A 25984-nucleotide genomic window follows, 5' to 3' on the forward strand; every position below is an offset into this window, starting at 1 on the left:
TTACGGTGTGCAGAGCACTGTACTGAGCACTCGGGAGAGTAAAGAACGACAATAAACAGACACGTTCCCTGCCCACAACGAGCTTACGAGTAGCTATATTTTTGTGTCCTCGAGAGGTTATGAAATGCAAGCTCTAATTAGACTGAAACGCAATAGGACAGCTGCTTTGAAAACAGACTGGTTTTATGATTTAATGAATCTTTGATATGATTTGTTCAAAGTTCTTTTTCGCCGAAAGACAATTTGCCAGACTGGATCCTGCTCAATATGCTTGACATTGAAGCAAAATTTTGAGGATGATAGAATGAAAATTTAATTTCAGAAGCTTTCTATCCTTGTCAAACCCATTTCTTCTATCTTTGGCGCTAGTTTTAATAGCTGCAGGAACAGTAATAGGTAATATGAACCCCTATGGGGTGCAGTGTTCTGTACTAAGTGATTGAGAAGTACATTTCAATGAAGGGAGGTGTTTCTTGCTCATAGGTGTGCAATTTAATGGGGTAAATATCTCCAAACAGAGAAATTGAAGTCATCAAATATGTATAATTGGGCGAACATAAATGCAAAGGCGCTGAAGGTAGGTGTAAACAGGTAAATGAGAGTGCTAGAGATTGACCTAGAGAGATTTATGCGATGAGGATATTTGGGAGGAATTAATTGGAAGACGTGGGATATCAGGAGGATTTTCAGTCATGGTTACCTCCGCTTCTGTCTTAGTGAAGCGAGGGTTTTGCTTTTCTGGGCATAACTGAAGGTGAGTGCTCAATAATCCCACCTTCAGCACTGGGCTGCTGTGCAACCTTGGGCAAGTCACTTACTTTTTCCATGCCTTGGTTTCCTCATCTGTAAAATGGGGATGAAAAACCTGTTCGTCCCCCTGTGAAGACTGTGAGCCTCATACTCAACAGGGACAGTATCCGATCTGATTATCTTGTATCCAGAGCTTAGCAGAGTGCATGCACACAGCAGGTGCTTAACGAACACCTCAATTATTAGTAGTAAAGTAATTATTATTAGCACACTACTAATAATTGTGGTATCAGTTAAGTGCCTGCTAATACTACAATAATCTCACCTTGGATTTGCCTGGGAATTTTTACTCCCTAGATATATTGAACATCTTGATACCACTTGATTCAAGAATCTCCACTTCATGGACCACCTAATCTCAAAGCCCAAAAACTCCCAAGGCCCAAACTGACTGCAGGAAAACAATCTGGCAATTAGTCCTCTTGATGAATCTGGACAGTTGATCCACTGGAATATTGGACCTGTCTGACATATTTGTTGACAGAAACTGGGAAAGATTAAGTGATGTGGAGGAGTTGTCAAGAATAATGGAGGGGAAAGAGAGGGTTCTGATCTCCTGGATACAATGTCTTGTCCTTCCGTGGTAGTTTTTAGCTGAGTTTCACTTCTGGATCCTTTATTAATTGTTATTATCACTATTATGCTATTTGTTAAGCGCTTACCATGCGCCAGGCACTGATCTAAGCATTGAGGTAGATACAAGATTATCTAGTTGGACACTGTCCCTGTTCCAAATGGGGTTCACAGTCTTAATCCCCATTTTACAGATGAGATAACTGAGGCACAGAAAATAATAATTGTGGTATTTGTTAAGCGCTTACTATGTGACGGGCATTGTACTAAGTGCTGGCTTAGATACAAGCAAATCGGGTTGGACACAATCCCTGTCCTATGTGGGGCTCACAGTCTCCATCCCCATTTTATAGATGAGGTAACTTGAGGCACAGAGAAGCAAAATGGCTTGCCCAAGATCCATTATGCCCCACTGCTTCTCATAATGCACAGCAGAAGGGATAGGGATGACCTTAGCTGCAACTTTCAACCCTTCCACTCTACTTGCTTTGAAAGAAGCAACAGCAAGAACTTTAGGTGGAAGGGATGGACAATGTATTCAAAACACAGCCACTGTTGTCCTTTTACCCCCAGTCACATCATCAAAGTAGTTCTTCTCCAGGCCAAGAAAATCCTATGCCCTGGGGCCAAGCAAACATAAAGGATCCAGAAGTGAAACCCAGCAAAAAACTGCCTCAGAAGGGCAAAGCGTTGGTCTCCGGGAGATTAGATCCCTCTCTTTCCCCTCCATTACTCTTGACCACTGCTCCTCATCACAATCTTTCCCAGTTTCTGTCACTAATGTAATTCTTCTTCCAGGCTACAAAAATCCTATCCCCTGAGGACAAGCAAACATATGCAGCATGGCCCAGCGGCCAGAGCATGGGCTTGGGAGTCAGAGGACCTGGATTCTAATCCCGGCTCTGCCACTTGTCTTCTGTGTGAATTTGGGCAAGACACTTCACTTTTCTGGGCCTCAGTTCCTTCATCTGTCAAATAGAATTAAGACTGTGAGCCCCAGGTGGGACAGGGACGGTCTCTAACCTTGTATCTATCCCAGCGCTTAGAGCAGTGCTTGGGACTTAGTAAGTGCTTAATAAATACCAGTATTATTATTATTATTTCCCCTGCCTCAACAAGGAAGGCGGGCAGAGACTGGAGCTTTGGTTTCCACCTTCTTTTTGGAAGCAGAGAGGAGGAAGCATCCAGGGTTCAGCTTCTTTTTGGAAAGAACCGGCTGCTCTTCTCCCCAGACTTCGAGTAGCCCTTTCTCCCGGAGTGCTTTGCGTCCGGTGATTGTTCATGAGTTCTCAGCCAAAAAAGAATGAAGCCAAAGGAATTGCACATTATCTCTTTAAAGCAGAGTGAAGATGGTCCAGCAGTTTGTAATCCCAGTGATACATTGGTTGTGATGGATGGTGACTGAGTTCATTTTATCTCTGCTACTCCCAAGTTGACCTCTACATGTGTCCTTCACGCGCTTGCTGTTTTCCTCTCCACCCAAACTGCTACAACGCTGATCCAAGCATTTATCCTATCCCACCATGACTACTGCAGCAGCCTCCTCACTGACCTCCCTCCCTCTTGCCTCTCCCCGCTCCAGTCCATACTTCATTTTTCTATGAAAACATTCAGCCCACGTTTCCCTATTTCTCAAGAACATCCGGTGGCTAACCATCCACTTCCACATCAGACCAATTCTTCACCACTGGCTTCAAAGCACTCAATCAGTTCACTCCCTCCTACCTCACCTCACTGATTTCCCACTCCAACCCAGCCCATGCATTTTGCTTCTGTAACGCCAACCTTCTCACTGTACCTCGATCTCATCTGACCTGCTTCCGCCCCCTTCCCGGGGTTCTCCTTCTGGCTCAGAACTCTCTTCCCCTTAATACTTGACAGAACACCACTCTCCACTCCTTTGTGCCCCTATTCCGATCACATCTCCTACAAGAGGCCTTCCCTGATTAATAATCAATCATCAGGTTGGACACAGTCCCCGTCCACATGGGATTTACAGTCTTAATCCTCATTTTGCAGGTGAGGTTACGGAGACCCAGGGAACTTAAATGACTTGCCTAAGGTCACACAGCAGACAAGTGGCAACTCTGGGATTAGAACTCAAATCCTTCTCTCAGGCTCATCATGCCCTATCCACTAGGCCATGCTCCTTCTCTGATTAAGCCCTCATTTCCTCATCTGCCTCTCCCTTCTGCTGCCGTTCAGAGGGGAAATGTTTGACCCATAACTTGAATTGACTGACATCTGCAGGTACTGCTAAGCTGCTTTTTTTGTTGTACCTGACACTCATGTTTGTTTCTCTTTGTCCTCTTAAGCACTCAGCCCCTCTGGGAGCCAGGGCAACCAAATTTTGACCCAGTTTTGACCCAGTTTCCCTTGTATCCAGGCACAGGTTTAAGGCAACTTTTGGGCAGTCATCTGGGAACTGCTTACTTTTCTCAGGATCGGTTTTATGTTGTATATTCAAGAGTTGAGGCTAGGGAAGAATCTTTTTGTCTTTGTTCCTAATGGAAAAGCAACGACAAAAAAACCCTTGTGAACCATCTTGCTTTTATTTCTAGCATTTTCAAGAGGACATAAATGCACTTTAGGCAGAAACCTAAAATCAATTGAATTTTCCCATGCATCACCGGGCACCAGGAAACTGTTAGTGGAGAATCAACAAACACTTAATGAGAAATATCAGACCTAGAATATCTAGAAGCCTTGTTTTTCATTTGTGGATTGAGCATTGACATGGATATCAAGCAATCAATCAATGATCTTTATTGGACATATACTAATCTTGGTGTCATCCTTGACTCCTCTCTGTCATTCAACCCACTTATTCAATTCCTCTCTAAATCCTGTCAGTCCCACCTTCACAACATAGCTAAAATCCACCCTTTCCTCTTGATCCAAACTAGCACCATGCTAATACAATCACTCATCTTCTCCCACCTGGATTACTGCATAAGCCTCCTTGCTGACTTCCCAGCCTCCTGTCTCTCCCCACTCTAGTCCATACTTCACTCTGCTGCCCAGATCATTTTTGTACAAAAACGTTCAGGACATGTCTCACTACTCCTCAAAAAACTCCAGTGGTTGCCCAGCCACTTCCACTCCAAACAAAAACTCCTCACCATTGGCTTTAAAGCCCTCCACCACCTTGTCCCCTCCTACCCCACCTCGCTTCTCTCCTTCTACAACCCAGCCCGCACACTTTGCTCCTGTAGCACCAACCTTCTCACTATGCCTTGATCTCACCTGTTTTACCGCCGACCCCTAACCCACGTCCTGCCTCTGGCCTGGAATGCCCTCCCTCCTCAAATCTGACAGACAATTACTCTTCCCTCCTTCAAAGCTTTATTGAAGCACAAGTCTTCCAAGAGGCTTTCCCAGACTAAACCCCACTTTTCCTCGTCTCCCACTCGCTTCTGCATCACCCTGACTTGCTCCCTTTGCTCTTCCCGTCTTCCACAGCACTTACATACATATCTGTAATTGTATTTCACTTATTTGTATTGATGTTTGTAAGCTTGTTGTGGGCAGGAAATGTGACTTTTATTGTTGTAATATAGCCTCCCAAATGCTTAGTACAGTGCTGTGCACACAGTAAATGCTCAATAAATATGATTGGATGAATGAATGAATATATATGTGTGTATATAGAGAGAGAGAGATATCTATGTTGTCAGCAGGGAATGTGTCTACTAACTTTGTTATGTTGTACTCAAGTGATTAGTACAGTGCTCTGCACACAGTAACTGCTCAATAAATATGACTGATGGATTTATCTATAAATAAGTATATATATATTAAGATATAGATTTATTTATATAGATCTAGATATAAATAGAATCCATTGTGGTTATACCAGAATTGTCAAATTGTTAACCACCAAGGATGGCTTATTTCAAAATGGAATGAATTGGAAATAGTAAATATATGAATACCATACACTTTAAAAAAAAAAGATGAATAGTTTCTTTTCCAGTAAAAGGTATCTGACTGTGTTGTAATTATTCTGTAAATTACATATTTTTCAGCCTCAAGCACTAAGTGCAAGTGCTCTGAATTTGCTGGTTCTAGATGGTGAATCAGTCTACAGTCTGACATCCAGGCCCATTCTGCTGCTGCTAGCCCGAGCAATCCTCGTCACTTTAAGGCATAAGTTCCCATCTATCCAGGTAAGAACACCAATTGAGATTCGTTTTCAATTTAGGTGGCTTATTTTAACCTCCCCTCCTCTCTGTCTCATTCTGTGTGTTATTTACTTGTTAAATTTCCTTTTCCACCGATATAATTTCTTAAAATTTCCCTTTTTTCTCCCCTATTTTCTTTTCCCAGTAACTATACAGCAAGGAACATCTTCAGCCTAAGAGCCACAGGGTTAGAAGATTGGCGGGAGCTAAAGGAAATTATGCTTTGAAATGCTTTTATCAGCTTTTCCACTTGAGTGTTGGGAACCACTATATCTGTTGAAGATGAATTGCAGTAACTCTGTGGTTCGCGGTAGTTTTCTTGGCAAACGTAGGGTATCTATGAAAAGTGGAAAACAACAACTGTATGCATCTGTTGCCATCAGGCATCTGAATTGCAAAATAATGAGATCCTTATGCACCTTTTTCATATTGGCCATTCCACAGACAGCTCTCCCACTTAAAGCAATTGAAGTGGGGAAAGCTATTCAGAACTATTTAATAAATCATGTTTCTCAGCATCAGAATGTGATGACAAAAATCACTTAGGTAAAATGTTAAACCAAGTCTCCTTGTTTAGGACAATGGTCTTGTTGACCCACAGACTATTCTGATTATTTGTGAGGCACTACATTCGTTTTACTTTCATTACAAGAACATATCTGCATATTTTTCAGCAAACTTCAAAAATCCCAGTGATTCAAACATGGACAGTGCACTTTGTGGATTATCCAGGGCACAATTAGTCCATGATCCCACAATTGCCTGGGTAGACTGGCTTCTGGCAACCGAGGCTCATTTGGAGTGTAATCTAGGTAGACCCCCATCTCCAGTCCACCCTTTGCTGAGAATCCCTTTTTCTAGAAAGAGTTCCTTGCTATTTAGTTTTCTAGAAAATAATTCTCCCCCCACCCCACCCCACCCCACCCCCATGCCCACCCTCTTTTTCCTCTTTCCCCATTCCCTCCACAAGTTTGTGATTGCTCTGCTATTTTGGGTCCTTGTTCCGTGCTGAGCAAGCCTTGACCCAGTCGCCTTCTGAGGCTTAGAGAAGCAGCATGACATAGTGGATAGATCGCAGGCCTGGGCGTCAGAAGGTCATGGGTTCTAATCTTGGCTCTCATCACTTGTCTGCTGAGTGACATTGGGCACGTTACTTCACTTCTCTGTGCCTCAGTTACCTCATCTATAAAATGGGGATTGAGACTGTAAGCCCCACATGGTTCAGGGATTTTGTCCAACTCCATTTGTTTGTATCCACCCCAGCACTTAGAAAAGTGCCTGACAAAGAATAAGTGCTTAGCAAATACTATTATCATCATTATCATTATCATTATTATTATTATTATTATTATTTCCATCTGGGATGGCTGGAGCCCAGACAGACCAGAAGCTTCAGCGAGAGCTGTGTGGCCCCCAGCCTGTGAAACTGGCGAGGCGCGTGTCCTGGTAAGGCTCCAGCCGTCCCGGAGGTAAACCTCTGCTTATTTGGAAAATCCATTACTTGGATAAGAGCTCGCTTCCTGCTTTCTTTGGATTAACAGGGTTTTTTGGTATCTGCTGTTTTGGATTGGCTTTATCTCTCCATCCCTCCACTGCTCCTTCTCCCCACACCACATTAGTCGAGTGGAGGATCGATTAATCATCTGGGAGTTTTAATTATTCCCATACTTGAAATATACTTGGGTTTTTAATTCAGTCATGAAAACAGCCACAGTGTTTTTCCACTTGGACCCCTCTAGGATATAAGGGCATTATGGGCAGAGGACGAGTCTGATAATTCTGTTGTATTGCACTCTCCCAAGCGCTTAGTACAGTGCTCTGCACATATTAATTGCTCAATAAATATGATTGATTGATTGAGGCGACTTTTAATTTTGAGAGGTTTAGTTTTAGTTTTTATGTTCATACCAGTAATTCATTTATATTAATGTCTCTCTCCCCCGTTAGACATTAAGCTTGTGGGCAGGAAATGTGTTTACTTTTGTTTTCTACTCTCCCAAGCACTTAGTACAGTACTCTGCACACAGTAAACGCTCAATATGTACGATTGAATGAATGAATGAATGAAAGAGATTAAATGATATTTCCAGGGTTGAACAATAGGTGAAAAGGACCTGATCAGGGATCAGAACTCCCTCCCACAGCACTCTCTTTGGTTGATTCAAATGAATTGCTCCATTTTTAGGTTCAAGTGCTCTGCTAGGTTTGCTAGCAAATGCATCGCTACCTTGATTGAAGGCACGTCGGGTGTCGGTAGGGTGGCTACTGATAACCCTCTCCACGCATCAGAGAGGGAAACGGAGGCATCCGACGCCCTCTAAGGAACTCAATGCTCTTTTGGGGAAGTTTGCTGGCTTTATGCGCTCCTAAAGTATTTGTCTCAGGGGACCTTTCAGCTCCTAATTTACTCCAGAGCTTATGCCTTCTTCTCCCTGGTCCGTATGAACTCTGCCGACATATCAGAAGTGGGGAAGTTCCTCAGTGGTGGGATCTGTGAAAAAGGGGAGACTTGGAGCTGAAAACAGTGCTGTACACTGAAAGATAAATTAGCTCTAATCTACCCACATAGGAAGACAAGCAGCATGGCTTAGTGGATAGAGCACAGACCTGGGAGTCAGAAGGACCTGGGTTCTAATCCCGGCTTCACCACATGTCTTCTGTGTGACCTTGGACAAGTCACTTAACTTCTCAGGGCCTCAGTTATCTCATCTGTAAAATGGGGATTAAGGCTGTGAGCCTCATGTGGGACAGGGATTGTGTCCAACCTGATTAACTGGTATCTACCCCAGCGCTTAGTAGAGTGCTTGGCACGTAGTAAGCACTAAACAAGTACCATTATTATTATTATTATTATTATTATTATTAGACACAAGCGGACAGAAGGAGATTAGGGGCGAGTGTTGACCAATGATGCTTGATTGCGAAGTGACCCTCTGGGTCTGAGCTCTGGCACAGTTCCTGACACAGAGCCAGTATCCACTTAGATCCTCACTCTGGTTCCAAATCATGTGCTCCAATATGTACCATAGGAAGAAAAGGGCAGATCTGTCATCCGGGAACGGGATTCGTCATTGGAAAATTGGGGTGCTGGCCATCCGAGTTGTCCGTGCTGTCACCTTTGGATTCATAGTGAAATCAGAGATAGTGGAATGGATGCTTTTAATTTTTTGTTTTGAAAATTGTACCTGTCAAGCGCTTAATAAGTGCCAAGCACTGTACTAAGTGCTCGGTTTGGAAACACGATACTAGGTTGGACACAGTCCCTGTCCCACATGGGGCGCACAGTTGAGGTTGGAGGGAATAGGATTTAATCCCAATCTTACAGGTCTGACTTGCCCACAGTCACACAGCAGACAGTTGGCATAGCTGTGATGAGAACCCAGATCCTCTAACTTCCCGGCCTCTGTCCTATCCACTAGGCAGCACTGCTTCTCAGTGCTTACCGGGACACTTCATTGTGCTTTAGACGTTATCTTCAAATGTATGTTCCTTGGAAAAGCAGTTTTCTGACATCATTGTACCATTTGATTCCCAAAGATTAGTGTTCTAAGCAGATCAGTCAGTAAAGTTAATCAATTTTATTTATTGAGCGCTTACTGTAAGCAGAGAATTGTGCTACTTGCTTAGGAGAGTAATAATAATAATACTGTTGGTATTTGTTAAGCACTTACTATGTGCAGAACACTGTTCTAAGCGCTGGGGGAGATACAGGCGAATGAGGTTGTCCCACGTGAGGCTCACACTCTTCACCCCCATTTTACAGATGAGGGAACTGAGGCACAGAGAAGTGAAGTGACTTGCCCACAGTCACACAGCTGACAAGGGGCAGAGTTGGGATTCAAACCCATGACCGCTGACTCCCAAGCCTGGGCTTTTTCCACTGAGCCACGCTGCTTCTCTGAGCCACGCCGCTTAGTGGAGGTGGAAGCCGTGATCCCTGTCCGCGAGGAGCTTGTGGTCTAGAAGGGGAGCTCACAGCCTAAAGATATCACTCAGTCAATCAGTCAGTGGTATTTACTGAGTGCTTATTATGTGGTGAATTTACTTTTTCAGTTTTGGACTGTGGAGTCCCTTCACTTTCCACAGTTTACTAAAGGTATTGGCGATGGAAGGCTGAAACAGCGGCAAGAGTTGAAAGGATAAACTAAATCCTTTGTCTTTCTGGCATATTTTCACCCTTTCCCTTTCATAGCAGAAGGGATCTGGTTAGGCAGGAAACAGCTTAGTCCATCTGTTTTTGCTTTTCTTTGCTTTCTTTATGATTAGATTATTTACCTAATAGTGAGTAGTGAGATGAATATTTATCAACATCATATATATCATTACCGGTGTTACCACTAGGGTGCATTCTGATTTCTTAATGCCTAAGATCGTGTGTTCTCAGTTTTTCAATGTGATGTGAAAACAATTTTTCCCCTTAAAATTTTTAAGAGGAATCCTCCTGAACCTCTCAGCCGCTTTCGACACTAAACCACCACCTATTCCTGAAAACATTATCCAGCCTTGGATTCATTAACACTGTCATCTCTTGGTTCTCCTCCTATCTCTCTGACTGCTCCTCCTCAAGTCTCTTTTTCTGGCTCCTCTGCCTCTCACCCTCTGACAGTGGGGGTCCATCAAGGCTCAGTTCGAGGTCCTTTTTTATCCTCCTTCTACACCCAGTCCCTTGGAAAACTCATTCACCTGACCTCACTCCTTCTGTTGCATTGTACTCTTACAAGTGCTTAATAAGGTGCTCTGTACATAGTAAGTGCTCAATATATACCACTGATTGATTAAATAGTATAAAATTAAACATAAAAAAGTGTATTCTAAAAAAAGGCAGTGCTTCATTCTAGGTTATTAGATTTGGGGAATAATGAAATGAAAACTGCTTTCATTCTTCATAATGTTTGTATTTTTTTTAAAATGACCTGGTCCATCAGTGAACATTTTCTGGCTACTCATAGGTTTTCAGTGACCTGTTCTTCACTTTACTAGTATCCTAGCAATGAAGCATCAGTGATGATAAGCATGAGTAGTTTTGAAGAACAGTAGCAGGCCCATAGATAGCATATTCAGTTTTTGGCCACAGACTAATCTGTTTCTTACCCCAGGGCTGTGGTCATTTCCTGGCTGCTGTGGCGGTTTGAATTTCCGATTAATTGTCCTGGGTGTAAGTGCTAGACTCTGCCTTAGTTTGCCAGCTTAATATCATCTAATGGCTAGGTAGGAAGCGTCTGAACTGAATTATTAATACCGGCAATTCTGTTACAAAGTTCCTTAAAAATGGACTCAAGCTTTATAGCATGCTGGAAGTCAGGATTTGACCAATTCAGTTAAAGCAAGGATATGCTGAATCTCTCGGGTGTTTTTCTGGAAATAAACACATGACTCTGAAATAGTTATTTAAAACACATTCATGGAATAGCTGCTTTTCCTTCTTGACTATCCATCCTTCCCAAAATACTTTTTATTTTTATATTTATCACCATGCCCCCCTAAATTATTACCAGTAGGTGGCATGCTAGGTTTTTTTTTGTTTAAGTGCACCTATCTATTTTCATGTACCCTTTCATCTGGAAAACAGATTCACCAGGATTTGGGGGGCAAGCCTTTATTATTCTTTCATTTATTTATATAGAACATCTTTGTTTTTGTTTTTCATCACAAGTTGCATTTCTTAAAAAAGTCTTGACTGAAGGTGGTTTCGTGGAAAGTTTTTCTGGCTTTTTTTTTGGTTTCCTATTTAAATGGCGATGATATTTCTGGGATGTGGGCAGTCATTTATCCCATTAAACAGCCTGGAAAATTGAGGCATAAAAAAACTAATTTTTTTTCCAAGACCCTACAGTGTTCTAGTAAAAGAGATGGAATGTTGATCTCCTGTTGATTTCAGCTGAGTAAATAAAGATGAGAAAAGAAGGGAGGAAGGATTATGAGCAAAAGGAACAAATTGCATTTTACAAAACTGAGAAAATTGGGAAGAAACCCCCCCGCACCCCACAAATCCTTTGTTCATTATATTTCTGAAGAAAGTACACAACTTACTGATTTCCCCTCAAATTTTGGGAGAACCCTTTGAGGCTACTGAGTATGAAGATTTAGTTTACAAGAATTTCATTCCCTCTAACCAAATACTCCTAAATAACCTGGGCTTTCAGATTACGAATACTTGGGGATTCACCTCCACAGCAAATACTTTGGAAAATGCTTTTCAAAATTGCCTCTTTTAACCTAAATCCATGAATTAGTGAAACGTAAGGGTGCGATTTTTTTCACCAAGTCCCTGCTCGTGCTCCTCTTAAGCCATTCAGTTGGATGTTTCGTCATATAGCATTAGTCTTTTACATTCATTAGCAAATGCCCATTTTATATCTAATTTTAGGGCTGTAATAATCATCTGCATTTAGTTGATGGTTTAGACTTGAACTCTTCACCATCCCTTGTCTCCTGTCATCATTTATGTAAAATGGGCATATTTGCAAATAAGACAGCTACATATTCCCCAATTTTCCTTGTGTCCTTTTTTTTGTCTCTGAATGAATGTATATCTGAAAACACCAAATTACTCATCTTCAAGCCATATCAGGGAAGGCTGTTAACATTTGGGGAAAAATCCTGACTGAAATCCCAGCTTTTTACTATGGTCTGAAGGAAAACCAGTTTGAGCTCTTTTGCAACTGGAGAGGAAGACTTTCTTAGAAGATTTTCTGCAGAGAAATGACCGTCTTTTTACACAAACAGCAGCTCCCCAACTTTTCCACTACCCACTTCCCACAGTATTGACTCACTCCACCCATCAAAATAATCAATCTATGGTATTTATTGAGCACTTACTGTGTGCAGGGCACACTGTACTAAGCGCTGAGGGGAGGGTACAGTTCTTCTCACAAGCGTCACTTCCAACAGTCAAGTTTTAGTAGCTCAACATGTTTGTTCTCTGCCACCTCCCCTTTCCTCCTCCCCCTCCCATCACCCTCTTCCAATCAATCAATAGTATTTATTAAATGCTTGCTCTGTGCAGAGCACTGTATTGAGAGGTGGGCAAAGTGCCGATATTTAGGAGTAGTCATCCTGGCCTTCAAGGAGTTTACAGCCCAGCAGGGGCGACAAACACTACAATATGTTACAGATGAGGGGAAGAAACAGAGTTTAAACATATATGAATAAGTACTTTGGGAGGCTAGAGGAGTTTGTACACCAAACATACAAACCTTCCTAAATTACATATCCTCCAAAAGGCATTCTTTGCCTAAGCCCTCATTTCCCCTACACTGTCCCCTCTGCATCATCTATGAGCTTTTATTTTCCATTCATTCAATTGTATTTACTGAGTGCTTTCTGTGCAGAAAGCACTGTTTTAAGCGCTTGGGAGACTGTAATATAACAACAGACCCATTCCCTGTCCACAGCGAGGTATTTCTTAAGCATGTAGTGTGTGCTAGGCACTGTACTAAGCACTGGGGTAAATACAAGCTAATCAGGCTGGAAACATTCCCTGTCCCACATCAGGTTCACAGTCTTAATTTCCATTTTGCAGATGAGGGAATGAGCAGACAGTAGAGTAGAGCCGGGATTTAGGACCTAGGGCCTTCTGACTCCCAGGCCCTTGTTCTATCCACAAAGCCACGCTGCTTCTCTAATTTAATTGTCTCTCTCCCCCTCTAGACTGTAAGATCCTTGTGGGCATAGATCTTGTATACCCAAACTCTGTTGTATTTTCCCAAATGCTTAGTCTAGTGCTTTGTCCACAGTAAGTACTCAACAAATTCCACTGATTGGTTGACTGATTATGTAATGTAGAAGTGCTGATGTGGCAATAGGGAGGGCAATTGGGTGGGGAGATGAGAGGTATTCAGGGAAAGGCTCCTGGAGGAGTTGTAATTTCAGAAGGGTCTTGAAGATAGGCAGAGCAGTGGTCTGCCGGATGTGAAGGGGGAGCTTGTTCCAGGAAGGTGGGAAGGTGTGGGCAAGAAGTTGAAGGTGAAAGACAAAAAAATAAAAATACAATAAATGTTGGTATTTGTTAAACGCTTACTATGTGCAGAGCACTGTTCTAAGCGCTGGGGTAGACACAAGGGAATCAGGTTGTCCCACATGGGGCTCACAGTCTAAATCCCCATTTTACAGATGAGGTAACTGAGGCACAGAGAAGTGAAGTGACTTGCCCACAGTCACACAGCTGACAAATGGCAGAGCCGGTATTCGAACCCATGACCTCTGACTCCAAAGCCCGTCTTCTTTCCACTGAGCCATGAGGCACATTGAGTAGGTTGGGATTGAGAGGAGCAAAGAATCTAAGTTGTGTCATAGTGGGAGAGGGAGAGCTGATTGAGTACCTTAAAGCCAATGATCAAGAGTTTCTGCTTGGTATGAAGAGGAAGAGGTAGCCATCGGAGGTTTTGGAGGAGTGGGGAGATGTGTTTTAGAACATTGATCGGGGCAGCAAATTGAAGTGTGAGCTGGAGAAGGGGGACACTGGAGGCAGGGTGATCTGTGAGGAGACTGATGTAGTAGTCGTTGGGTGCCTAGACAGCCGCAGTGGCAATTTGGTCGGGATGGATTTAAGGAGTCAGAAGGACCCGGGTTCTAATCCCCTTTCTGCCACTTGCCTGCTGTGTGACCTTGGGCAAATCACTTCTCATCTGCAAAATGGGGATTACAGTTATCTTGAATCTACTCCAACCTAGTTATCTTGTATCTACCCCAGTGCTTAATACAGTGCCTGGCATATAGGAAGCACTTAACAGTATCCACTAAAAAATTGTGAAGAAGGAACCAAAGAGATTTAGTGACTGACTGATTATCTATGAAGGTTGAAAAAGAGGAGTCAAGGATGATGTCAACTTTATGGGCTTGTGAAACAGGAACCGTGATGGTGCTGTCAACTGTGATGGGAAAGTTACAAGTGGATTGGGGAGGGAATGTAAGTTCAGTTTTGGACATGTTAAGCCCCATAGGTCGGGGGAATCATTCGTATGGAGATGGGCTGGAGGCAGGAGGAGATGGGAGATTCCCCTGCCAAGGTCATTGTTGTAGATTTGGGAAATAGCCACATGACTCCTAAATGGGGGTCAACATGGAAGTTAATTTCCTTCACTCCTGTGTGTGAGCCACAGAGTGATGTTGGCGGAAATCCAGATATCAGGCCAACCTCGTCCACCTCAAGTTCATCCCTGTGGGCTTTAACTCTGCCTGGCAAAAATACTTCTCCATCCTTATTGCTTGCCATGCCCATTGCCCTCACCAGTTGTTCCAGATGTTTAATTCCCTCCTCAAACCCCTGCACCCCGCTTCCCCCATCTCTTTCACCTAATGACTTGGTCGTGTACTTTATTTAGAAAACTGAAATCAACAGATGTGATCTCCCTAAAATCTCCCCTGCTTCTCTCCAGTCGCTCCCTCCTCCTGCCCCTTCTTCAACTCTCCCATCTTTCCCAGAGGTATCTCGAGGAGATACCCTGACTTCTCTCAAAATCCGCCCCCTCCACTTGTGCATCGAATCAAAACACTTGCCCCCTCCTTTCTTCCTTTCTTGACTTCAACTGTTTCATCTTCAATGGTTTCTGCCCCATTACTTTCAATCATGCTCATGCCTTTCCCATCCTAAAACAACCCTCTCTTGAGCCCATGGCTCCCTCCAGTTATCTCCCCATCTTCCTCCATCCATTCCTCTCCAAACTCCTTTAGCCATTTGCCTTGTCTCAGGTTCCTCTCCTCCAATTCTCTCTTTGACTCCCTCCAATCTGGTTTCTGTCTCCTTCATTCCACAGAAACTGCCCATTCAGAGGTCACAAATAGTCTCCTTGTCAAATTCAGTGGCTTCCACTCCATCCTAATCCTCCTTGACCTCTCAGCTGCCTTCGACTCTGTTGACCACCCCTTTCCGGAAACATTATCCAACCTTGATTTCACTGACATTGTCCTCTCCTGGTTCTCCTCCTATCTCTCTGGCCACTCATTCTCAGTCTCTTTGACGGACTCCTCTTCTGCCCTCCACCCCTTAACTGTGGGAGCCTCTCAAGGTTCATTTCTGGGTCCCCTTCTATTCTCCATCTACATCCACTCCCTTGGAGAACTCATTCGCTCCCATGGCTTCAACTGCCATCTTTACGTGGATGATTCCCAAATCCACATCTCCAGCCCTGATCTTTCACCTTCTCTGCAGTCTTGCATTTCCTCCTGCCTTTTAGACATCGCTACTTGGTTGTCTTCCCTCACCCCAAACTTAACATGTTCAAAACAGAACTCCTTATCTTCCCACTCCAAAACTTCCCCCTGACTTTTCTGTCACAGTAGATAGCACCACCATCTTTCCTGTCTCACAGCCCATAACCATGGCATTATCCTTTACTCATCTCTCTCATTCAATGCACACTTTGTCACCAAATTCTGTTCAACACTGCTAAAATCTGCCCTTTCCTCTACATCCAAGCTGCTACCATCTTTAATCCAACCACTTATCCTATCCCACCTTGATTACTGTATCAGCCTCCTTGCAGCTCTCCCTGCTTCCTCTCTCTCCCGACTCCAGGCCATGCTTCACGCTGCCCAGTTCATTTTTCTGTAAAGATGTTCAGTCCTTGTTTCCCCACTCCTCAAGAACTTCCAGTGGTTGCCCATGCACGTCTGCATCAAACAGAAACTCCTTTAACATCAGCTCTAAATCACTTGATCATCTCACCCCCTCCTCCCTCACGTTGTTGCTTTCCTACTACACCCAGCCTGCACACTTTACTTCTCTAATGCTAATCTACTCTCTGTACCTTGATCTCGTCTGTCTTGCCACTGACCTCTTGCCCACATCCTGCCTCTGGCCTGGAACTCCCTCCCCATTCATAGCCAACAGACTTTCACTCTCCCCACCTTCAAAGCCTCATAGATGGCACATCTCCTCCAAAAGGCCTTCCCGGTCTAAACCCTCATTTCCTCTTCTCCCACTCCCTTCTGCATCACCCCCGCACATGGATCGGCACTCTTTATTCATCCCTCCCTCATCCCCGCAGCACTTTTGTACATATCCATAATGTATTTATATTAATGCCTGTCTCCCCCTCTGGACCTCAAGCTCATTGTGAACAGAGAACATGTCTACCAACTCTCTTATACTGTATTCTTTCGAGGGCTCAGTACAGTGCTCTGCCCCCAGTAAACTCTCGATAAATGCGATTGATTGATTAATCTGCTCAGAGGTGGTAGTTGAAGCCGTGAGAGTGGATGAACTGTAGGAGGAAGTGCGTGTAAGTTGAGAATAGAAGGGTCCCAGTTTCCTCACCTTCCCTCCCCACTCAGTCCTAATTTCCATTTCATGCAACACTGGATTGCAGAAATAAGCTAGATCCTTTAAAGATCTATGAGTGGAAGCAGCTGCGGGAGCACAGGAGGAATGTTGTCCCCAAAGTTATGTGCCCAATATCTTCAGTTTCTATTCTCTCTCTCATCATTATCCCTGTTTGCAGAAGAGAAACTTGTTCTCTGACATGACCTCCCAGAGCTACAAAGGATGTTCTTTTTTTCCAAAGAGAACCGACATCAGTAGTAACTTTGAAACGCCAGTCTTACCTTCAGGGCCTATTTCACATAAAATTTCCTTGCTATTCCATAGCAAATGAACCCATACCATACAAGCATTAATGATGCCCTATCGAATGGAAAAAATTTCTTTCAAGTCTGTCTGCAAATGAAAAAGTCCTTAGAGCGAGGCTAGAGCTTTTTCCTCTGGAACCTGACTAAGGTCGAGCTTCGAAAAAAGAAATGCCAAGGCATACGGCTCCCATATGATATTTCTTGTTAGCTGCAATGAGACAAACGGGGTAGGACGGGGCGAGTGACGCAGTTTGGATTTCTGGCAGCCATAAACCTTTCACCAGCAAGTATGGCAAGCATTATTTGAAAGAAGATACCATTCTGTGTCAACAATTTAATGAAATAAGTAAACATATGCAAGCAGCCCTATCTGGATATCGTTCATGGAGAGGAGGTGAAGGGGGCAGTTAATGAGAGGAGAGTCTTCAGCTGCAAAACTTTTCTGACTCACTGCAGGCAACGAGGCTCTTTCTGCAGGTTCTCTATATTTTGGAGAGACAGATTTGGTTGTAGCATTTTTTCACATAAACATCCTGTGATGAAAACATCTTCCCTTGTTCTGCGAAGCTTGATCGATCACATTCCCACATTCATTACTAGGTTCTGAGAATCACTTTCTCAACAATCCCAAGAAGTCGGTCCCTGAATAGGACAAAACAACTTCCACTCTGCTAGTTCATGTCCGACTGTGCTTTAGATTCACCGTGGACTATTTAACTCTGTTCAAACTGCCGTTGGTATTATTTCTGTCTTCTTTGTACTTCAGGATTTTTCAAAATTTTCAGGATGTTGAAAAGCATTTTGATTTATATTTTATCTGATACAGTAACCACCTGTGTTATCAAGAAGACTGCCCTCCTGGACACAAGTTGGTATTTTCTCGCTAACCATCCATAAGGGCTGAGAAGAGTGCTTGTCCAGGAAAGGGAATTGGAGAGAGGCCTGGGGGAGCTGATGGGAGGAAGAGATATAGAGAGAGAGAGAGCCTGTGTGGGTAATGGTCACAGTCCTCACTCCTCAATTTTCCCAAACTCACCAGACCAACCTCTCTGGCCATCCATCACCCCTTCTAGTTTCCCCTCCCACCCCTGTCCTTCGGTAGGGTCGTTTGTCTAACCAAACATTCAATCATGAAAATGCTGGAGCCTGCAAATTGGGAGGCATTGCCTGTCATATAGTGGCCTGGAAGTAGGTTTCAATTTCCATTTCAAGGAAACAAAATAATGCAGATAATTAAAACATTAGTGTTCAGGTACACATCAACACACTGGTCCTGGAATTGTTTTTAATGCTTAACCCAGCTCTCTTATAAATAATGTCCTTTGGGTTGAGTAGTATTGTTTTTTCTGCTTATGGAAATTTTATATCTCCAAAGGGTCTTACTGCAGGGTCAGGGTGATCAGTGCATGTTGAAAATCATCTGAAAAATCTCCCGCTCTTTGGATTTTACCATTCCCTTCTTTGTAGGCGGTGGTGCCAAGGCATCAGTTTCTGGGTAGGAAATCAAGAACATGTCTCTGTTCTTCTCTCCCCAATCATTCCTTTCCTGACGAGTTGGTCTTTTGCAATCCCATTCCTCTGACCCTTAAATTTCCTTTTCAAGTATTTGAATCTCTTTTTTTTTAATTCGGTGTCCTTCTCTCACTCTCCAGTTCACTATACCCCTTGAGCGGAGGATGCAGAAAGTGTTTCAGTGTTCCTTTCTTGGACCAGTTTGTCATTGAGCAACTTCACCTCGGGGGCACATGAATGAAGGAAAGAGTCGATGCGAAAACCATATCACACCACACCACGCCACACCATGTTAAATGAGTTGGCGATCCCTCACCAAGTCACTAGGCATCCAACTGCGGACTTCCAGGGAGACGCCAAGAATGATCCGGTGGACCTGGCCTAGGCTAGAAATCTGGAATATTCTTAGAGCCAAACAGTATATTTTCATGTATTTGAAATTTGATCCCTACAGTCATTTTTTTAAACACTAAAATAGAATTACAATTTTGTGTGTAAGAGAATTCTGTCTCTAAACTGATTCTTGTCTTCGGAATTGAAATGAATTCCTGCTTTACTGGGACACATTGTTTCTTCTTGAAAAAATTCACACCTAACAGAGTCTGAAGATCCGTCCTTGAATGGTTTACTGCAGGTGTTAACAGGAATATTGGAGAAGGACAGGGAGGAAAAGAAAATGAAGCACAGAGCGTCAGGGAATTCACTTAGTGGTTAATGGGAACCGTCCTTCTCCATAGATCTTAGCAGTTTCCTTATGTGCAGGGCAACTTGGCACAGCATTCATCTCAAACAAGAAGAGTCAGAACATGATTATTGATGAGAGAGCTTCCTTATTGTGACACTCAGTGAAGGAATTTTCTAAAGAGCTGCTTTAACTTATCCTTTATTGCATTGGGGGAAATTATGTTCTAAGCAAAAAATCACCAACTGCTGTCCCTGAGCTGAGCATTCACCCTCCACTTGTAAGCTCATTTCAAAGTGAAAATGATGCTTTTCCCTTCATTTTGTAGGCAATCGTGGTATGCATTGTTTTGCTTTAGGAACCCTAAAACATGATGGATGCAGATAGATCAAATGATTTTGAGGTCAACTACCTTCAAACCGGTCCTTACTGGAAGGAAATCTATGACTCGTCCACTTGCCTAGTTCAAATGACCTTTTTTTCCTTTATAGACTTTTCCCTGGTGGACTTTGCGATGTGTCAGAGTTCACCAACAGTTGTTAGAAGAACGCTCTCCCAACCTCTTCGCTCTTGCCCAGGTCTGCATAGAACAAGGTAAGTGAGAAATCTTCCCATTTGTGCTGGCTCTCATCCGCCTCTCGTCACAGGAGAAGTGATTTATGGGCAACATCTGTCCTATCATTCTGTCAGTAGTATTTACAATCAATCAATCAATCAATCATATTTGTTGAGCACTTGCGTGCAGAGCACTGTACTAAGCACTTTGTACTAAGTACAAGTACAAGTACTAAGTACAATACAACAGAAAAGGTAGACACATTCCCTGCCCGAAAGGAGCTTACAGTCTAGATTCAAATAGGTATATTATGGAGTGCTTACTCTGTGCAGAGCACTCTGCAAAGTGGTTGGTACACTGTAATGCCAAGCGCTTCTCCAGGCACTCAACCACTTAGTACGGTGCCATGCATATAGTAGGCACTCAATAAATACCACTTATTGAAGGGACTAGACTAGTTGTAGATCATTTTTCTGGGAAGAGGGACAGGTTGTAGAGCACTTAAAGATCTTTTAAAATTATTTCAATTAGTAGAAGAGCCCTACCCTGCTCCATCATGGTGCTCCTAAACAGGTTTTTTTACGCTGAGTATGCTAATTGGTGACCTTAAAATAGTTCAACATTCACTGACTTCAAATTTATGGCAAGTTTGAACCATCCCTCACTTCTGTTCATGTTTTTCAGGCCTCTATGGAATTTAAATTTGGTTGTTTACATACAGCTTTCCCGAAGTGAAATTGGGCAAATTTCACCTTTCCTCTCCTTGATGGATTCCCGTATCTCTGTTATTTTAACGGCAAAATATATATGATTGTTTTTCCTCCAAGATCACATTGCATATTGTGAGAAGAGAGGGCCTCACATGTTTTGAACAGAGCATTAGAAAATAAATATTGATGATGGATTATCGATGGGAAGACTAAAAAATGCCATTAAGCGGAAACATAGATTTCAGAATGACCTTGAATTTTAGCTGAAAATATGGTTAGTTTTTCTCATCTACCCAACTTGTTTTGGTCCATATTAGCCATGTCTGGAATGGTCCATAGATAATATTAAATGCCATCACTTCAGATCCAGTGTTTATTTTTGGAAAAGTGTTTTGTAATAATCATTATTACGAGATTCATCAAGTGCCTACTATGTGCAAGGAATACGAGAATATCAGGTCCAACAAAAAGCTCAGTTTTCCAGATGGGGAAGTGAGGCCCAGGGAGGTTAAGAGTCTTGCTCAAGATCATACACTGGGGTCAGTGTTAGAGGTGGGTTAGAATCCTGGTATCAGGACTCCTTTCCAAGATCTTCCCACTAAACCACCTTGGCCAGGATTTTGGTGAGATTAGCAATAGTTGGTTCCAAAATTCCATAGGCAAATTGAAGAATTAGTACTGTGGGGTTCCTTGTATTTTTCTGCTAAGCTTTTGAAAACCTATCAGGTGGAACTTATTATGCTTGTGTTCCAGCCTCTCCTACAAATACCTGTAGTAGGTATGGACAGTGACATTTTACTTCCCAGCTAACTAACTAACTAACTAATAGTGGCAGTCTTCTCTTGTGTGCAGTCTTTGGGAAACGGTGTGGCTTAGTGGATAGAGCATGGACCTGGGAGTCAGAAGGACCTGGATTCTAGTCGTGGCTCCACCACTTGTCTGCTCTGTGGCCTTGGGCCAGTCACTTCAATTCTCTGGACCTCGGTTACCTCATCTGTAAAATGGGGATTGAGACTGTGAGCCCCATTTGGGATAGGACTGTGTCCAACCTGATTACCTTGTCTCTACCCCATTGCTTAGAACTGTATCTGGCACATAGTACATGCTTAACAAATACCCCACCCCACCTCCACCAGAAAAAATGCCCCCCAAAAAACAAGATTGGTCTTCTGATCCCAAAGGTAGTGAGAAGTTACTTACATCAAAAACCTGCTGCTTAAATTTCCACATGAACAAAGAATATATTGTTTGAAACCATGTGGTAGTCGTGATATCAAAGTCGATAGATGAGTTAATGTCATGTAAATTTGGAGAACCCAGGAGGGGAGCCCAGGTTTTTTCACAGTGAAGTTAGTAGGGCAGTTTGTTAAAGGCTCCACAGGGCCTGATCCTGTTAGGATTTAAGAGAGAAGAGAAAAGTTCAAAATACAAGCTTGACTTTTTTGAGCTTTCTAGTTCTAGTGCCCCGACCCAACTTCATTTAAACGTTATCATTGATAATTAATTTGGCTGAGCACTTTATGGTCGTTAGGTTGAATATAGTGGATCATTGTACTATTCCAGTTTACTGGTCTTTTTGCTCTTTGTGAGTGCTGGTTTCCTGGGGAAAAAAACAACCTCTTTAATATTAAAATCTGTGCTCTTGGATTTTGGACAAGGACATTATTTGATATGATAAACAGATAGGCCACATGGTAAATCAGAACTTATATTTTTAAAGTTTGTATTGTGATCCATAACTCAGTCTTGGAAGAATGAGCTCCTTGTATTAAGTTCAGCTCCAATAGCCTAATGGAATGCCTTCCTGATGAGAGCTTGGAGAATGTCTAAAGTGGGTTAGGCAATCTCAGTTTCATCTGATTAAGAGTTCACCTGAACACCAAGCCGACGTGAGCTTTAGCTTTTCTTTCCCTCTGACTTGTACTTTAAACATTTTGTGCTCAGGGGCATTCAGTCAACACTTGATCATTCACTCTGGATGGCAATTGGTTGAATATCAAGTTGTGACTGGTTATTTTAAAAGGGCAGCAGTTGCCTATGCAGAAGACTTGGAGAGCTCTCTTCGTTCCTTCCCAGTATTTTATGGTACAGATTGGATGTAGCCAGATCCCTAGAGCAGTGTTTTACTGGTAGAATTTCCTTGATTCTCCCCATCATCTGCAGAAATTAGCCAGTGACATATTTTACTGAGAGTAATAGGAAGTCCAAAGGTGGGGGAAAATCAGGCATCTCTTTTCTTAGGGAGTCAGGGAAAATCAGGCATCTCTTTTCTTAGGGAGTCAGGGCTACATACTGAGCAATCTTTCAGGCCTGGTGCTGCTTCTTGAATATCTCCCACCCTCAATCAGTCAATTGCATTTATTGAGCGGTTACTGTGTGCAGAGCAGTGCACTAAGCACTTGGGAGAGTTCAGTATAACAGAGTTGGTAGACATGTTCCCTGCCCACAGTAAGCTTACAGTCTAGAGAGATTTAATAACAATAATAGTAATAATTGTTATATTGTATTCTTCCAAGCACTTTTGCACACCGTAAGTGCTCAATAAATGCGAATGAATGAATAAAAATTATCATCATGTTATTTGTTAAGCACTTACTATGTGCCAAGCACTATTCTAAGCCCTGGAGTAGATACAAATTAATCAGGTTGGACACGGTCCTTGTCCCCCATGAGGCTCACACACTTAATCCCCTTTATACAGATGAGGTAACCGAGGCATAGAGAAGTGAAGTGACTTGTCCAAGGACACACAGCGGGCATGTGATGGACTGGGATTAGAACCCAGGAATAGAACCCAGGTCCTTCTGACTCCCAGGCCCATGCTCTATCTACTGGGCCATGCTGATTTTGGATGCTCCCCGTCCCCTACGGCAGGCTAGTGTCGTTTGTAGAGGAGCACTCTACCCCTTACTCGTGGCCACCCAAAGGCCCGGACAGCCCCTGGTGGGCAAAGCTCATGGGGATCATTATACTGTAAGCTCAATGAAGACAGGGATGATATCTGTTGTACTCTTCAAATGCTTTTTAAAGTGCTCTGCACAGACTAGGCACTCAAGAAATACAGTAGACTGAATGAACTGCAGGGAAATCTCATTTTCCTGATTCCCCCACCATCCTCGGGCCCAGTCACCTGGATTTTCATCTTTGAGTACTTGCTCCTAATAAAAACCATCGGCTGAGTGTTCATGGTACTTAAATAAATACAGGACGTTCCACCAGCAGTGAAGAGAAACTTTTATACAATATTTCAGGCATAGCCTTCCTAAATATACAGTTCAGCTGCTAGTGTTCCCCTTAATATATCTAATCAGGGAAGTATGTGGCACTAAAAAGCCAGCTGCAGAATGTAAGTCACTGCCCTTCTCTGAAAGATGTGATGTCACACTTTTTTGATCAGGGATCTTTGTTATTAGACTATGATAAGGCTTTTGTCTCCCTCACCAGCGGCCGTTTCCTTTGTCTAGGCCAAGAAACAGCTGTACGAAATCCGTAAGAATCGAAGCTCATGTTGTTCACTAAGTCTTTGGGGAATTGCTTTTGGTGCACTTTTGCTGCCATTAAAAACAAGTTGCAGCATAAAGAGAGAAGAATAGAAAATCTGTTCATTTTCTCGGTATTCCAAGCTTGAAACGTGGTGTGAGGTTGTTTTTGGCCCCTGTTTCATTGCTTTCTAACCGGGAGGGGGGCTTTATCCCAGTCACAGGTATTATCGGGAATGGTAATTTTGCAAAAAGGTGGGGCTTTGACATGGAGGATCTTAGGACAGAGTGGAATTAAACAGTAGGAACTGTCTGAATTGGGCCTTTACTGCCTGTTGTCTCCTCCAGGAGAAATCCCTTATCCTAACTTGCCCACTCAGAACTTTATTTTTTATGGTATTTGTTGAGTGCTTACTGGGTGCCAGACACTGTGCTAAGTGCTGAGTTGGGTACAAAGTAATCAGGTTGGACACAATCTGTCTCCCATATGGGACTCACAGTCTCAATCCCACAGATGAGGTGACCGAAGCACAGAGAAGTTAAGTGATTTTGCCCAAGTCACACAGCAGACAAGTGGCAGAGCAGGATTTAGAACCCAGGTCCTCTGACTCCTAGGCCCGTGCTTTCTCCCATAGGCTTTGGTGATCACCATTTGCCACCTACAGTATTGGTAGTTTTTCTGGAAACTATTAGGATTTCCTCAAGCATTTTCCTGTTTCTAGCATCTAGAAACTGTCCTTCAGTTTCTGAAGCATTTCCAAAGCTGAGTCTTTTCACTGGCCTTCCCCTGGATGATGGGGATGGACAAACTCATCCAAGGGACATTTCTGGGCCCCACCGCGGGCCTCGTCTTGAGTTTCACTTTATGTGCCTTTTGTCCCTGAAATGGGCAGAAATGGCACTGAGTTGAGATGGACTTAGAACCTCAGAGAACCCATGCAATGCAGTCCTGTAGGCAGCGGGGCTCAAGCTGCGCTCACCACCATCCTCTACCACCTTTCTGCACCACCGTGACCCTGTGGCACAGAAATCTCAGCTTCCTTGCGGGCCAGTGCTAGAGAAGATGGCACAGCCCTGATGTGACCAGACACCCCCCGTTCCAAAGGTACTGTTCGGAAAGGATATAGCTTGCTGGCCAGTTAAACTTTCTGGGGAGTGTTCATATTCCCAAGAGATAAGGTTTACCAGGAAGCTTTTCCTTTGAAAAATAAAAATGGCAGAGACTCACGGGTAGAACGGCCATATAGAGAAAGGGGAAGAGGAAGAAGGAATGGAAGGGCGGGGCCCCGGAGCAGGGTGCTCTGCCCCTCGGGGCTCACAACCCTGAAGCTCTTGCTCTCCCTTTATCCACCCCTCCCTCAGCCTCACAGCTTGGCGTAGCAGATGGAACAGGGGCCTGGGAGTCAGAAGGTCATGGGTTCTAGTCCCAGCTCCACCACATTTCGGCTGTGTGAGCTTAGGCAAGTCTCTTCAATTCTCTGAACCTCGGTTACTTTATCTGTAAAATGGGGATTGAGACTTTGAGCCCCACGTGGGAGAGGGACTCTGTCCAACTTGATTTGCTTGATCCCAGTGCTTAGTACAGTGCCGGGAAGCGCTTAACAAACACTATCATTATTATTATTATAGTTATGTCCATATCCCTAATTTATTTATTTATACCAATGTCGGTCTCCCCTCTAGACTCTAGAAGTTTGTTGTGGGCAGGGAACGTGTCTTCCAGCTCTGTTGTATTGTACTCTCCCAAGCACTTGGTTCAGCGCTGTGCACGTAGTAAGTGCTTAATCAATATCATTGATTGATTGATTGCAGACCTGCCACAGCAGGGGTCAAACCCTGGCCAAGTGGGTTGTAAGTGGAGGTAGGATCACCGCTTTTATTCATTCATTCATTCAGTCATATTTACTGAG

General features: G+C 43.3%; 1 protein-coding gene across 1 annotated transcript in view; it reads left to right on the plus strand.

Annotated features, from left to right (window-relative positions):
* The window catches only part of TTC27 (tetratricopeptide repeat domain 27), a 190676-nt gene that overhangs the window by 12884 nt on the left and 151808 nt on the right, over positions 1–25984 (plus strand). The window contains exons 4-5 of the mRNA XM_029064736.2: positions 5412–5552; positions 19821–19923. Of these exons, the coding sequence (XP_028920569.1) occupies positions 5412–5552; positions 19821–19923 (244 nt within the window). The remainder of the gene's footprint in view (positions 1–5411; positions 5553–19820; positions 19924–25984) is intronic.

Source organism: Ornithorhynchus anatinus, chromosome 1, assembly GCF_004115215.2.
Source record: "Ornithorhynchus anatinus isolate Pmale09 chromosome 1, mOrnAna1.pri.v4, whole genome shotgun sequence".
Lineage (NCBI taxonomy): Eukaryota > Metazoa > Chordata > Mammalia > Monotremata > Ornithorhynchidae > Ornithorhynchus > Ornithorhynchus anatinus.